Source organism: Chroicocephalus ridibundus, chromosome 1, assembly GCF_963924245.1.
Source record: "Chroicocephalus ridibundus chromosome 1, bChrRid1.1, whole genome shotgun sequence".
In the NCBI taxonomy this organism is placed as follows: domain Eukaryota; kingdom Metazoa; phylum Chordata; class Aves; order Charadriiformes; family Laridae; genus Chroicocephalus; species Chroicocephalus ridibundus.
The window spans coordinates 33,126,137-33,141,579 of NC_086284.1; the positions used below are offsets into that span (position 1 = coordinate 33,126,137).

The 15,443-nt window shown below is 43.7% G+C and overlaps 1 protein-coding gene across 1 annotated transcript in view; it reads left to right on the plus strand.

The window, feature by feature from the left end:
• The window catches only part of KPNA3 (karyopherin subunit alpha 3), a 52,287-nt gene extending 46,819 nt beyond the window's left edge, over positions 1-5,468 (plus strand). The window contains exons 13-17 of the mRNA XM_063333999.1: positions 536-640; positions 773-844; positions 945-1,107; positions 2,068-2,162; positions 4,765-5,468. Of these exons, the coding sequence (XP_063190069.1) occupies positions 536-640; positions 773-844; positions 945-1,107; positions 2,068-2,162; positions 4,765-4,863 (534 nt within the window). The 3' untranslated portion in view covers positions 4,864-5,468. The remainder of the gene's footprint in view (positions 1-535; positions 641-772; positions 845-944; positions 1,108-2,067; positions 2,163-4,764) is intronic.
• Positions 5,469-15,443: the final 9,975 nt, after the last annotated feature.

Consider the following 15,443-nt stretch of genomic DNA (forward strand, 5'->3'; position numbering starts at 1 on the left):
CTCCACTTCCATGTTTCAGGAAGAACAGGGGAGCTGGAGTTGGTCTTCCTTGTATCAGCACAGAGAGCTGCTACTGAGCTGTCAGTAATAGGATTACAGGATAAGTCCTTTTTTTATTTGAGATTTTACCAGTTTTCCTATTTTCTTTGCAAAACTGATTAAAAGTTTAAAACATGGCTGTGACTGCAGTAGGTCAAAGTGCACGTAAGGTTTAAGTCAGTATTGCTCCCGATGTATGGAGACCCTCCTTGTGTAAGTAATAACCTGGCCCCATGAATTAATCATATCATTTTACATTGATCCCTGCATGTTTGGCTTTCACAGTGCAATAAAAGGTTGTGTGCTAGAAATGCTATGGGGGAGGAAACCTGGAGATTCCGTTTAGTGATTGGTCATGGTACGATTTTAGGTTTTGAGGTTGTTTTGTTTAGTTTGGTTGGGGCTTTGGGGGTTGGTTTTGGTTGTTTTTTTTTTTTTTTTCATCTGTTGACTGTTTTTTAAAAGTGTTTTGCTTTTTTGTTTTGTCCAATTGTAGGAAGCAGTTTGGTTCCTTTCCAATATCACAGCAGGAAACCAGCAACAAGTTCAGGCTGTAATAGATGCTGGGCTAATCCCTATGATCATACACCAGCTGGCTAAGGTCAGTCAAACTATCAGCTATGCAAGTTGTCATCCTCTTTTTATAAATCTGACATGAGTCGTCTGTGATTTTTAATAAGCTCGACAGATGTTTCCATGCTGATTTTAATGAGCTATTAATTTTATTTGTCAGGGGGACTTTGGAACACAAAAGGAAGCTGCTTGGGCAATTAGCAATTTGACAATAAGTGGGAGAAAAGATCAGGTATGTGTAGTGGGGTTTCAGATTGTCACCAAAACATTGCACATGCAGCCATTTGCAAGAAGCACAATGTTGAAAGCACATATTTTTTTTCATTATTTAGGTTGAATACCTTGTACAGCAAAATGTAATCCCACCGTTCTGCAATCTACTCTCAGTAAAGGATTCTCAAGTGGTACAGGTGGTGCTGGATGGTCTGAAAAACATCCTGATAATGGCTGGCGATGAGGCTAGCACAATAGCTGAAATTATAGAAGAGTGTGGAGGTAAGCGCGTATTGGGCTTTTAAAAAATTTAATTTGCTGGCTTTATTCTGTCTTCCCCTTGTTGATGTTGATATTTACTACAGCATTATTTTTTTTTTTACCATGGACTATTTGAATAAGCAAGTGAGGCTTTTGCATTGAGTGAGACGGGTTTTTTTTCTGTTTAGTTTGGTTTAGGGATTGTCGTGTTGGAGGCAATTGTTAAAGGGGCCTTCTGTAGCTTAGGTATTTTTTAGGTTTAAATGAGAATTTTACCTCTTTTAATTTGATTATTGCATATACTTCGTTCTGTGGCAAAACACACAATTCTTGCTTTCGTTTATTGCCTTGGGAGCAGTTGTTAGGATCATAATAGCATTACAGACCAAAGCAGGATGAGTCGTCAGGCTTTTGGATATTGCAACCCAAGTTTTAACGCATGCTAATTAATGTATTATAGTAAGATAAGAGTAAAGGGATGTTTAAGAACTATGTTACTATACTGAAAGTTTTTGCATGTATTATACCATGTCCAGTATGAAAATGGAACTAGGGTTTTAAGCTGCTCTTGCCGTGAGTCATTGTCACCTTGTTGTTTTAACTTCTACACAACACACAAACGAAACCACTTCCTTCTGGTGATACACAGAAAGCACAACGACTGGAACAAAAACTATCAAGTAGCTTATGTACTTAGTACATACTATGTATGTAGTTTTATCTAAAAAGAGAGAAGGTTCTATTATTCCTTCTTCAGAAGATGTGATATTCCATGGTATGCAAAGGTCCACAAACTACTTTTTTTCCATCTTGGAGACAAAGATAGCTACTGTGTTAGACAGTGTTTGCGAACTGAGCTACATCTTTTCTAGTATGTCTCAATAGTAATGTTTTGTTATTTTTCTTAGTTTATTTATTGTCAAAATAGTAATTCACTTCAGTTTAAACTTATAAAACTCTTCTCCATTTTCTTTTATCCAGGGCTAGAGAAAATTGAAGCCTTGCAACAGCATGAGAATGAAGACATTTATAAACTAGCATTTGAAATCATAGATCAGTATTTCTCTGGTGATGATGTAAGTATGCTAAAGATTGAATAGTGTATATGCTGTGCGGTTACTTAGGAAGTACATTGTCGTTGTTCCTTAGTTCCAGTTGTCATGGACATAGGCTATCTGGGAAGTCTGTTTTCCTGCTCCTTTTTCGGTAGAGCTTCCCTTAATTGAAAGCTACCTCTAGTGGGAGGTCCCTGCCCATGGCAGGGGGGTTGGAACTAGATGATCTTTAAGGTCCCTTCCAACCCAAACTATTCAATGATTCTGTGAAAGTCTTTGAAGAGTTTCTCAATGCCAAAAATTTTCTTTAGCAACATCAAGATGACTACTCTGGTTTTGCCTAATAAATTGGTTGACACTGACCTAATTTTGTCACACTGACATGTAAATTGACGCGTAATTACTTGTGATTAGAATCTAAACAGTTCTCTGGCTGTCCTTTTTGCTTTCTCGTGCACCAGTCTTTGGAGTGGGGGCTGGATCCTTATTTTCAGATAGATTACGGTATTTCAGCGCTGTAGTTGCTCCGTCTGGATTCTGCATTGAGAAGAGTCATCAAAACTGTAACACTTTCTGCAGCTGATTGATCTAGATCATCTGATATTTTGTTGCACTGGGATTAGGTATTTTGACCCTTTGGGCTCTAGCTCTTTTTGCTGCTGGCTGCTTGTGAGTGCCTCAGAATCGCTTCAACAAGCAATTTAAAGACAAATACTAATTATCCTTTCTAGGCCATCCAGAGCGTCTGTAGTTCTGCAGCCTAGCAGAACTGTGTCTTCAGTTCTTCTCCTGAACTCTCCAGATACCAGCTCTAACTTTAAGACTTATTAATTTTCAGTCATCGTGTGATCCATCATGTGATTGCAAAGTTAGTCGCCAGAAGTTATTTGAGAAGTTCCCTATGCTCGTAGTGATTCTGTGAGCACTGTCTAATAGTCTCCATAATGGCTCTGACAGTTCTGGAGCTAACTAAAGAGCACAGTCTAGTTGGTGTGGGTGGGAAAATATCCATTTTGAGGTCAGTACTCCCTTCTGTGCATTTACTTTTTAAGTAAACTAATGCAATTTAATCTATGCCTGATTTGCTGAATTTACCTCCTTCACTGAGGAGCAAAGCTTTACTTCAGATTATTATTTATACTTCTGCCATGGTTTCTGGGGCTTCTGAAACTCAGAACTGTAGAAATTCCGTGACTGGGAGATAGGAGTTAAAACATAAAACCAGACAAATTTTCAGGCAGTGACCACGTGTAGGAAAATAACCTTTGTCGTTTGAGGACCTGTGCAAAAATAACCCAGAAAAAAATCCAAATTGCCGCGGGGAGACAAGAGACTGGTTATTTTAGCCTGCTTGGCAGTGTTAAGATGGACTGCTCAGGAGCGTTCCTGCCTTCTGTCACTTCAGGATCTTCTGTATTCTCATGAGATGTTGCTGGCTACTAGATATCCCTTCATTGTTAATCCCATCAGCTCCTTTACTGAGCCCTATAAAATGCACAGGCATGTATTTTAGGACCAGCAAGTACGTGTTAAAGGCACGTAAAGTTAGGTAACATTACTTTGTAGTACCCCTGCAGAAGGCAGAAGGGCTAATGTATTAACTGACAAACATTTTGCAAAGCATTCTGAAGCCACATTCGATCTTCATTTGAGCATTCCGTGCCCCACTCTTCCTCCTGAGGATTGTTGCTGTCACCAAAGCCTTAATCTCTCCCTCCAATTTAGGTATTGTCACCCAAAGTAAAGAGAAATCAAGGTTTTAGGTGAGTCAGTTCCGTCATCCACACGACTCCAAGGCTGTCGAAATGCCCCAGGCAAGGGCTCTTACCTGCATCAGGACGACACATGTTTTTAAACATGGCATATGGTTCCCACAGCCTGGCCTGTAGAAGTGGTGTGTTCAGAGAAGAGATGCAGCTGATGATTTGGAGGAGGATGGGTAGGGTTTGAAGTTGTGCACATGGATGCTACTGACTTGTGTTATTCGCTGTTCCTAGAGGCAGTAAATACCTGAATTCTAACAGCTCTGAGGAAGTTGGGTGAAGCTGGGTACTGATGCCTTTCATTCTGTATCCATAGAGTAATGAAGTACTTCTGGTTTTTAAAAAAAAAAATCAGATTGTGCTTATGAGTGCTATGTAAAACTGCTCTGAAATGAGTAATTCTAAATCCTTCAGATTCTGATAGGAAATACTGAGTACTCTTTTAAGCTTTGTGTAAGTATTTCTATCAGCTGCTGATAAAAATTATTTTCATGTTGAAAGAAAATGCGAGAAAGTACAAAACTAAGTTTGGAATTCACAACTAGTGATTTAGCCAAATCCAGAAGTACTAAAAATTGGCATTGAAAATTAAATCGCACAGCTAAAATAGCAACTGCTTTGACCAAGCAGCAACCCAGTCTCTAACCATTTCAATTTTTGTTTCCCTAATGGTATTAGAGCAGAGTTGATGTGTTGCTCTTTTTAAACATATTTGAGGAATTGAATTGGAAAAAAGATCTAATTCGATTGCAATAATTTAAAAAAAAAAAGAAAAGATGAACATTTGTGAATCTCTTCTACGTGTACTGAATTGTGCAGAGAATTGGCCTCTCATGTGTTTTTGTTGTTGCATTTTATAGATTGATGAAGATCCCAGTCTCATTCCTGAAGCCACTCAAGGAGGTACTTACAACTTTGACCCAACGGCCAACCTTCAAACAAAAGAATTTAATTTTTAAGTTCAAAAAAGTGCAGCTTCTCTGTCCCACACCAGTATGAAGCACCACCAGATGGCTACCAAGTGAAGAAACAAAAGGCTCCAAGACACACATGCCTCTTCGTTTTGATGCTTCTAAAGCAAGCCATGTATCGGTCACTTTGCAGTTGCCAAACGTCACTATCACATGGACTGTAAATGCATATGCATGATCTCTTAAACTGTTTCGGAATTCTTTTTAACAGTCCCAACTACCTTTTTTTGCCTTTTTCCTGGTGCCACATGCTGACAACCGCAATCTGCAGTTTTGTTAGGAATATTCCATAGTGGTGGCACATTGGCTTTCCACGGAAAAGTAGCTTCTTTGGAAAATGGTGCGCTGTGGATCAAGACACTTTGGTATGATGCGTACATTTTGGAAGACTTTACAGGGGCCCAGTTTGCTCTGAGCCTCCATCATCGTCCTCCACAAACATATTTTCATATACTTTATGTGGAAGAATAGATTCAAAAATGCAAGCCAAAATTTCATTGGTGAAACTGAAATAAAAGTAACTTTAAAAAAAAGCAAAACAACAACACTTGGCAATTGATTAAACACTTAAGTTTAAAACAAACAAAAAAAAACTACTTCAGCTGTCAGTAATTGATGTGTGTTCATTAACTGCCTCAGAAACCAGGGTTGGAGAATGAACTGTAGATTTGGACTGGTAAAGCTTTTGCCATTATACCTAATTTTTGAGAACAGCGAGCCCTATTTGACCACTCACTTCAGCCTGTGTGTTCCTGCTGTTTTGAAGTAATCAAATGCTGTGCATGGTATTTTACCTGAGCTACAACCTGTTATGGACTTGAACTTCTGTTTAAGCTGAAAGCAAGAGTCCCAGACTGTAGAAAAAAAAAAAAATTTCTGTCCAAAAATGTATTAGTTAAAAAGAATCTTGCTTTCAACTTTCAGTAGTCAATATATTTTGTTTTAAATTGATAATTGGATATGGTTGATTTATATTGGGTTTAAACTGTGGAGCTTTCATGTTTACTGTAATTTAGTCTTAAACTATTTTTTACTTAGTAACCAGTGCTTATGATGATGTGGTTGGCAACAAACCAGCAACTACTTAGAAGCGTCATAAAAGCTTCATTCTTGGAGTATTGGAAGAGTGATTCAGAAATTAGTCTCAAATCTTATTCACATGATTAAAAAAGATACAAACTGGTTGATGTGTGAGGCTGTATGGAAGCTGCCGTTGTTCAGCGTAAACCGGATGTGCAGCGCACATTAAATAACTTTACATAAGGTATGTGAGGTCATTGCTTTTGGAAAATCGTCCGACCCAGTCATTTTCAAAGGGATTTTGGTATTGCTGGGGTGAAGATCGATAATTTTGAAATTCTGTAAGCTATCACACAAACTGGTTTTGTTGCTGTTGTTTACTGGGTGTAATTTCCCAATGCATTGATGTGAAGGGATAGAAAAATCTAAACTAATTTAGTTATTGGATGTGGGTTGTATTTACTGTGATGAAGATAAGGACAGATGCCATCAGAGCTTTGTGGATCAGCTGTTTTTCCACTGATGAACAACGCATAGCAGGTGTGCATTCATTAAATATATATCTGCCAAGGTGGAGCCACTTTAAAGAGTGAGTTATCTTGTATCTCAACTGGATACAAGCGTATGTTTAAACTGCAAGATTTTTACTTGCTAGATAATCTGTTTTAATATAGTGGTTTGGCCTCTGATTATTTATAGGTTTTATAAATTTTAGAATCAATTTCTCTTTAAGGTGGCTCGGATTTTTCAACTCTTGTGCACATAAAATTGAGTTGAAGTTCATTGTGCCTTTTTTCTTTTCCCAAAAGTTGAGTTGAAGCTTCATATGGTAACTGCATCCTATTCACACACTATAGTCTAAAATCTTGAAACTGTGTGGTGTTCGCTAAAAAACTAAACAATAAAAAGTCAAAGTTAGGTAAGGTCACAAAGTTTTTGTGAAATTAGAGTTCCAGCAGATGTTATTGTGAACAAATATTTCCCCCCTTCTAATTCAATTTAGTCTCCCTATATGCCGTATAGACTGACGGATACCCTGTTCCGCCTGCACTCACTGTTATCCTAGCGATTACGTACAAATTGATATTTGAAACAACAGTTTTCCACTACTGTGAAGATTTGATCCTTTTCTTGCACTCAATGCATTACATTAAAAGTGAACATCGGAGAACTGGGTAAGGCAGGACCAAGCGTTTGCTCAGTTCTTTCTGTTGTGACCTTATCAGCTTTTGATTGGGATTGCACCATTTCATAGTTAATAAAGGAAACAAAGTATATTGCTGCACTTTTACGTTTTCAGAACAGTGTTTAAAATTGCATTGTTTTTATTATTTTTTTAAACTATCAGTTAAAATAGACTAAAACGTTCTTTCAAAGAGGCATCTAAATGTGTTCCTAATTTTGTATATGGGCTTAGGTTTTGTAACCAATAAAAAGCTGCTATCAAATACTATAAAAAAAAATTCAAGAACTTATTTTGAGGATTATGAAACTGCTTAGTCTTCACAGATTGACTTAGGGGGTTTTGTCTTTGACTCGCTAGTAGTTGGCAGAACTCCGCATCAAAGTTTGAAGTATGTTTCAAGAATGAATAAAGTAAGCTAACGCAGTCATCTCTGAAACTTTGGATGCTGTTCCAGCACGTAGTTTTACACTTTTTAAGGAGCTGTTTCCCAAACGTGTGCAGGAGGCCGTGGTAAGTGGGCTGCGGCTGGTCCATAGAACTATATTAAATCGTGGGTTCAGTTTAAAGGTGCGCCATAGCCTCAAGAAACTCCCGCGATCTTTTTCTGCCTCCAGAAACATCCTTTCCAGGCTCCCAGTGCTAGGCCCTGATTCAGCAGTAATTTTAAGCTCGGGCTGCTGTACAAGAAGGCCCTACTCCTCCTGCCGGCTGTGCCTTGGGAAGGGGTGTCCACCAAGACACGCTTTAGGAAGGAGACTGGCCAGAGATTTACCTTGTCCGGCAGCCCCCTAATTAGTGCAGTTCTGCTTTAATTACGTGACCGCGCTAGCGGAGAAAAACCTCTTGAACTGCTTGAGAGGTTGCTGCGACTCTACAGCTGTCACCTGGAGAAGCCCCTCTCTCTCCATGGGTAGGTCGATGATGGAAGATGAGCTTCCCGTGCCTTATTTTCATCTTGGCAAATGCTCTTCTGTGGGGATAGAAAGGAGAAAGATCTCCAAAGAAGCCAACCCCCATTTCCAAACACAGTTTAATCTCTTCAGTTCCTTCAGCTTTCAGTCAACAAAAAGAAACTCCTGAATCGTGGGGTTTTTGCAACCTGTTAGTTGTCCAGCAGGTCCTGCCTATTTGGCGTGAAAGACACTATATTGGAATAAAGAATGTGTGATTTTAAGAGACATTTAGAAATAATAAAACAGAGAATATCTCGATATTCCCCATACTTCTAAAAATATGAACACTCTCATTTTGTTTGCTTGACCTGCTAAACAGAGAAATGAGTAAGAAGATCATCTAAAAGGTATATTTTTTGGAAAAAAAAATAAATTAAAAAATTCAGTGGACTGAATGATAGTTCAGGCGCATTTTGTTATTCTAATCTGATCTATAATGTCCTCTGGATTCTGAGTATGTTTCAAAGCAGACTTTTCTACCAAAACAGCCTAGTTGCGTTGTGTTCCTTCTATTTTGTTGCATTAAAAATACTCCCTTTTGTGGCATAATTACGCCTCTATTCAAACATATATAGGACAACAAATTACGCCAGGCCATTAGAAAGCACTTTTGAAGAAGAAAAGGGAAAAAAAACCCGGTAGAAAACCGTGGTCTCCGACAGGCAAAGCCACGGAAGGTTTTGCCGCAGGGGTTTGTCATGGTTGCCACCATCGGCTCCATGGTGGCGCGGGCAGGGGGAGCTGGAACCGCTCTGCTTTGGGATGCTACGTTACTTCAGAGCGCTGTCCTGGTTTGGGGTAAAACAGAACCAACTTTCTGTCCAGTAATTTTTCTTCTTAGCTAGGCCTCTTCTAAGTCTCTGAAATTAATGGTATATTGTGCCAAAACCCGTTCATTCTCAGAGTGATAAGAGCAATGTTTACAGTTTGTGCCAAGGACTGGTACGCAGAGAGGCTCTTGCTTATACTTATTGCTATAACAACCAAGGTCAGCTAATTTCATTACTTGCCCTGTTGGAGGGTCAGAAGCAGAAAAGCGTAGAGGGGTCCCACCTGCGGGGAGGAGCCGACAGGAGACGTGACCCAAACCTGACCAACAGGGTATTCCATCCCATCTGCCCCATGCTCAGTATAAAAGCTGAGGGATCGAAGGGTCAGTTCTCTTTCCTCAATGGCCAATGTCCAAGGAGGACCCTGTCTGTTCATCTGCCTTTGATCCCGATCCATGTGTTCTGGAATCCAGTTCCCACCCATCGCTGAGTCCAGTCTGGGACTTCCCCAGTGCCTGCCGGTGACGTCATCCTGGGAGCTTAATACGGTTTTGGATATACTGTATCTATTTCATTATTTCCTTTTTATTATTAATATTCAATTAGAGTAGTTTAGTTTCTTCTAAACTCATAAATATCTTTACGTCTTCTCCTCCTCCTCTCCGTGTGCGAGAGGTCGGGGGAGAGCATCTGTCGCCGGCCATGGGCTAATTTGGCCAAAACCCAGGACAAGCGCTCAGGAAAGTTGGCTGGTGTGAAGGTGCGGTTACGCACTGGAGCAGCTTTGCGCTTCCCTGGTTCTGGTTTGCGTAGACATTATCCTGCAGGAGAAGGGGTGACGAGCAGGTCTGAGCTGTGCTGCTGGCTGAGAGACCCAGCGGCAGCACGAGCAGCTTCCTCTTCAGATGCGTTCACGGTACAGCTTTCTTGGGGAGCACGCAGCTTTATAAAGGAACACAGGAGCTGGGTTTTTTTCCAACCTTACTTTTAAAAAAGTGCGTTGGGGACATTACAGCCCGGTGCATCACACCTAAGGGTATTAAAACTGTGATTCTTCTGTTTTTAAAATGAAGGCTGAAGTCTTTACTGCTCTCTGCCTCCACCCATCAGCAGTAAAATACGGTGAATGTCACCGTGCAACCTTCGGAGGAAAAATTTCGTGAAGGATTTAGATACCTCCCAAGGAGGGCTCTTCCCTGGACACAGGGAGGGAACTGCAGGAGGAGGTTAGTTGTTTTCAGTTTGCTGAATGTACGTTAAGGAGGGCCCAGGGACACACGAAGATGCAGAAGATGGATTAGCCACCCTCCTCACTAAATGGGGTCCTGCAGGAGAGGGTGGTGGTTGTTGGATCCTTCTAATGTGCTGAAATGAAGCATAAGGGAGCTCGTGTCTGCATCCTAATTATTTGCAAGCTGATCATCTTTAGTGGCTTTTTTCCTTTTTTTTTCTTTTTTTTTTTTTCTTTTTTAACCCTACCTCATGAAGCCAGATGATGCCCCATACAAATTCTCTGTACGTGAAAAGCGAAGATGGAATTGAAGTGTTTTGCCAGTGGCTTCGGCAATTTCAGCTCTAGGTTTGTGCAGGGAGATGCTTGGGGCAGCTGCACCTCTTGCCCTGGGATTCGACCCATCGCTGTTCCTTTCTGTCCGATGCAGTTTACAGCTGGTTTCTCCTGCGTTTCATATTTCTGCATCCTGGTAGGGCTCCCTCAAATCTACACACTGCGTTTTGTATTGCAAATAAGGAATCAAGTCCTTCTCCTTGCCGTGGTGACCCAAGCTTACAGGAGAAACGACCGCAGTGAGGTCTGGCCCCGTCCCTGGAACTGTGAAGGAGTTGACATTAGTTCTCTGGGAATGGTTTGCGTGGTCTTGGCTTTTGTCGCCCTAAGCACGGCAGCACAGGAGGTCTCAGGGGATGAAATGTATGTACAGGGAGTCTTTGGACTTGTCAAATTCTCATGTTTAAATCAGACACATACAAACTCTTCCAAAAGTGCGGAGCTTCCTCAAAAATGTAGTCTTCCAGCTTTTGCATCCCATGATCCCTGTCATTTGCCAGGTCTCTGAGCCGTTGCCTTTACTGGTTTAGAACAAATATTAAAAATAAATTTTTTTTTAAAAAAATGAGTGTTTAAAAACCCAACTTCTTTTTCTGCCTGTTCGGAAGCGAACAAAAATGGTTCAACTGCTGCTAAAACACACACTGACGCTTGCGTCTCATACGGAAAAATTTCAGTCCAAAGGGCTCGTTTGTGAACACCTACAAGGCTTTGGATGTGCAAATACTCTGGGACACTTGGTGATAACAATGCTCACTTCCAGCTCAGTCTGTAATCTCAGCGTTTAAGGCCTATGTGCTGAAATGTTTAACCCTTTGCTGATAAAAGGGCACAGCCCGAGGGGAATATTTAGCGAGGGGGCGCCTTGGTTCTGCAGCAGGAGCGTGTTCCCTCGCTCCCTGCCATCAAACTGCTGGGTTGTAAACCCGACCTCGGTGTCAGCAGCTCGGTGTGTCCGCACTGAGCTTTGCACGGCTATCGATATCCAGGGAGGTGTTTTTAGGGGAGCTCGACCAGAGGTCTGTGCGGGAAATATTAAAAACTGATGGAAAGGGAAGAAATCACTCCTTGTAGTGGTCACAGTTTTCCCTGTATTTGGTATTTTGGTCAACATCTGAGCTCTTGAAATACTCCAGAGGTTTTACTGGCCTAAGCAGTTGCAAATTAGCCTAAATTTAATAGAAGAAACATTTGGCCCTTAAAGATGGGAGAGAAAATTTGAAAATGTGAACGCTACAGGTTTAGAAATGGAAGTTTAAAAAACTCCATGATTCTTCTTGATGTAACCCAGGGACTGCTTTTTGTGCTTCCAGTTGCAGGAATACTGCTACAGGTATTCATTCCTCAGAACCTTGAGCCCATCAGTTTTTTGCTCTTACCCCAAACTCAATCACCTACTCAAAGAGAAATGCTGCATTAAAGCATTAAAGTCATAGAATCATAGAATCATTTAGGTTGGAAAAGACCTTTAAGATCATCAAGTCTAAGCATTAACCTAGCACTGCCAAGTTACCACTAAACCACGTCCCTCAGCACCACGTCTGCCTGTCTTCTAAATACCCCCAGGGATGGTGACTCAACCACTTCCTTGGGCAGCCTCTTCCAGTGCTAGACAACCCTTTCAGTGAAAAAAATTTTTCTTTATATCCAATCCAAACTTTCCCTGGCTCAACTTGAGGCCATTTCCTCTTGTCTTATCACCTGTTGTTTGGGAGAAGAGACTGACCCCCACCTCGCTACAGTCTCCTTTCAGGTAGTTGTAGAGGGCAGTGAGGTCTCCCCTCAGCCTCCTTTTCTCCAAGCTAAACAGCCCCAGTTCCCTCAGCTGCTCCTCATAAGGCTTGTTCTCCAGACCCCTCACCAGCTTCGTTGCCCTTCTCTGGAGCTGCTCCAGCACTTCAATGTCTTTCCTGTAGTGAGGGGCCCAAAACTGGACACAGCGCTCGAGGTGGGGCCTCACCAGTGCCGAGTACAGAGGCACGATCAGTTCCCTGCTCCTGCTGGCCACACTATTCCTGATACACACCGGGATGCTGTTGGCCTTCATGGCCACCTGGGCACACTGCTCGCTCATATTCAGTCAGCAGTCAACCAGCACCCCCAGGTCCTCTTCCGCCGGGCAGCTTTCCAGCCACTCTTCCCCAATCCTGTAGCGCCGCATGGGGTTGTTGTGACCCAAGTGCAGGACCCAGTACTTGTCCTTGTTGAACCTCATGCCATTGGCCTCAGTCAATCACCGGAGAATCACCAGAGAAATACAAACTTTACCTTCCACCCTGTTTAAGGACAAGTCGGGAAGTGCCATGGGAGGAAGCCGGGGAGTGACCAGCAGACGTGGGCATGGCCAAGCCTCCTTGGCCTCTCCTCTTGCCCGGTGGGTGCCAGAAGCAACGTTTCACCAGGGCGATGGGTGATGAGGCCAGTGACTCCTCCAGTCTGCCACCCAACTGTGTGAGCTGGGCAGAGAACGGGCAGTTGCAGCCTGGTTGCAGTACGGGAAAATAGTTTAGTTGAGATGGATCTCTCCCCACTTTATCATTGATCTGTCACATGTATTATAGTCATGCCTTTGGTATTCCTGTGCCCACAAAGCAATGCCCAAACTTGCTAAAATGGCTTGAAGTGCTCGGGGGAACATCACTCTGCAGGTTGAAAACCTTTTCAACAGAGCCAAGCCCCTGATCCACGCTACCCCCTGGCCACCCTGGGGGGCAAAATCCCGGTCCCTCATCCCCAGCCCTCGATGGAGAGCAGACTTGTAGGAAGTGGGGGGACGTGGGACAGACACGTCTGGCCTGTCATGGAGCAGTGTGGGCACTCAGCCTCTTCAGATGCTTGCAGGGTGGCTAGCTGGAGGCTCGACCCCTCCAAATGTGCAGGGCACATTGGATGGACAGGTCCCCTTTTTTTTTTAGCTCCTGCATTTGGCTCGTTAGGTTATACAGAGAGAAAATTAGGAAGGCAAAAGCCCAGCTGGAGCTCAACTTGGCCACTAGCATTAAGGACAACAAAAAAAGCTTTTATAAATACATCAACAAAAAGAAAGCCAGGGAGAATCTCCATCCCTTATCGGGTGCTGGGCAGAAAGTTGCAACCAATGACGAGGAGAAGGCTGAGATACTTAATGCCTTTTTTGCCTCCGTCTTCAATAGTCAGACCAGCTATCGCCAGGGTGCTCAGCCTCCTGAGCTGGAAGATAAGGCTGGAGAGCAGAACAACCCACCCATAATCCAGGAGGAAGTAGTCAATGATCTGCTTCTGCACCTAGACACACATAAGTCTATGGGGCCGGATGGGATTCACCCAAGAGTACTCAGGGAGCTGGCGGGAGAGCTCACCAAGCCTCTCTCCATCATTTGTCAACAATCCTGGTCAACAGGGCAGGTGCCAGATGACTGGAGGGTGGCTAATGTGACACCCACCTACAAGAAGGGTCAGAAGGAGGATCCAGGGAACTACAGGTCTGTCAGCCTGACCTCGGTACCAGGAAAGATCATGGAGAGGATCATCTTGAGTGAGTTCTCACGGCAAGTGCAGGGCAGCCAAGGGATCAGGGCCAGCCAGCATGGGTTTAGGAAGGGGAGGTCCTGCTTAACCAACCTGATCTCTTTCTATGAACATGTGACCCGCCTTCTGGATGCAGGGAAGGCTGTGGACATTGTCTATCTGGACTTTGGTAAGGCCTTTGACACCGTCCCCCACAGCATTCTCCTGGAGAAGCTGGCAAATCATGGCATAGACAAGTGTACTCTTCGCTGGGTTAAAAACTGGCTGGATGGCCGTGCCCAGAGAGTTGTGATTAATGGGGTGAAATCCTCTTGGTGGCCGGTCACCAGTGGTGTCCCTCAGGGCTCAGTTTTGGGGCCGGTTTTGTTTAATATCTTTATCAATGATCTGGATGAGGGGATTGAGCGCACCCTCACTAAGTTCGCAGACGACACCAAACTAGGAGGGAGTGTTGATCTGCTTGAGGGTAGGAAGGCTCTACAGAGGGACCTGGACAGGCTGGATCGATGGGCCAAGGCCAACTGTGTGAGGTTTAATAAGGCCAAGTGCCGGGTCCTGCATTTCCGTCACAACAACCCCAAGCAACGCTACAGGCTTGGGGAAGAGTGGCTGGAAAGCTGCCCAGCAGAAAAGGACCTGGGGTGGTGGTGATGGCCGGCCAGCTTAACATGAGCCAGCAGTGTGCCCAGGTGGCCAAGAAGGCCAACAGCATTCTGGCTTGTATCAGGAATAGCGTGGCCAGCAGGAGCAGGGAAGTGATGGTGCCTCTGTACTCGGCACTGGGGAGGCCTCACCTCGAGTGCTGTGTTCAGTTCTGGGCCCCTCTGTACAAGAGGGACACTGAAGTGCTGGAGCGTGTCCAGAGGAGAGCTACCAGGCTGGTGAGGGGTCTGGAGACCAGGTCATATGAGGAGAGGCTGAGGGAGCTGGGCATGTTTAGCTTGGAGAAGAGGAGGCTGAGGGGAGACCTCATTGCCCTCTACAACTACCCGAAAGGAGGTTGGAGAGAGGTGGGTGTTGGCCTCTTCTCCCAGGTGAATAATGACAGGACCAGAGGAAATGGTCTGAAGTTGCGGCAGGGGAGGTTTAGATTAGATATTAGGAAGAATTGCTTTACTGAAAGAGTGGTCAGGCACTGGAACAGCCTGCCCAGGGAGGTGGTTGAGTCACCATCCCTAGAGGTGTTTAAGAAACGTCTAGATGTGGCACTTCAGGGCATGCTCTAGTGGCAGAGACTGTAGGTTGTTTGGTTGGACTCGATGATCTCAAAGGTCCTCTCCAACCATGAAGATTCTGTGATTCTGTGATTTCATATCTCTCTTGCAAAAGGAGATTCACTGTGCTGCTCCTCTCTTGCAGGCTCCCAAAAGTCACACCCAGGTGTCATGTCAGTGCGGGCAGTGGCATGGCAAGGTAGCAGGGGGGGGTCTGTGCCCACCAGCCCATGTTAGGGCAGGAAGGGTTTGTTGACAGCTGCAGCAGCCACTCCACACCCCTCCGTGCTGCCTGTGGTGGGACCAGCAGTCAGGGCACCCCTGTGCTGCCCACTTCCTTTTTTTATTCCT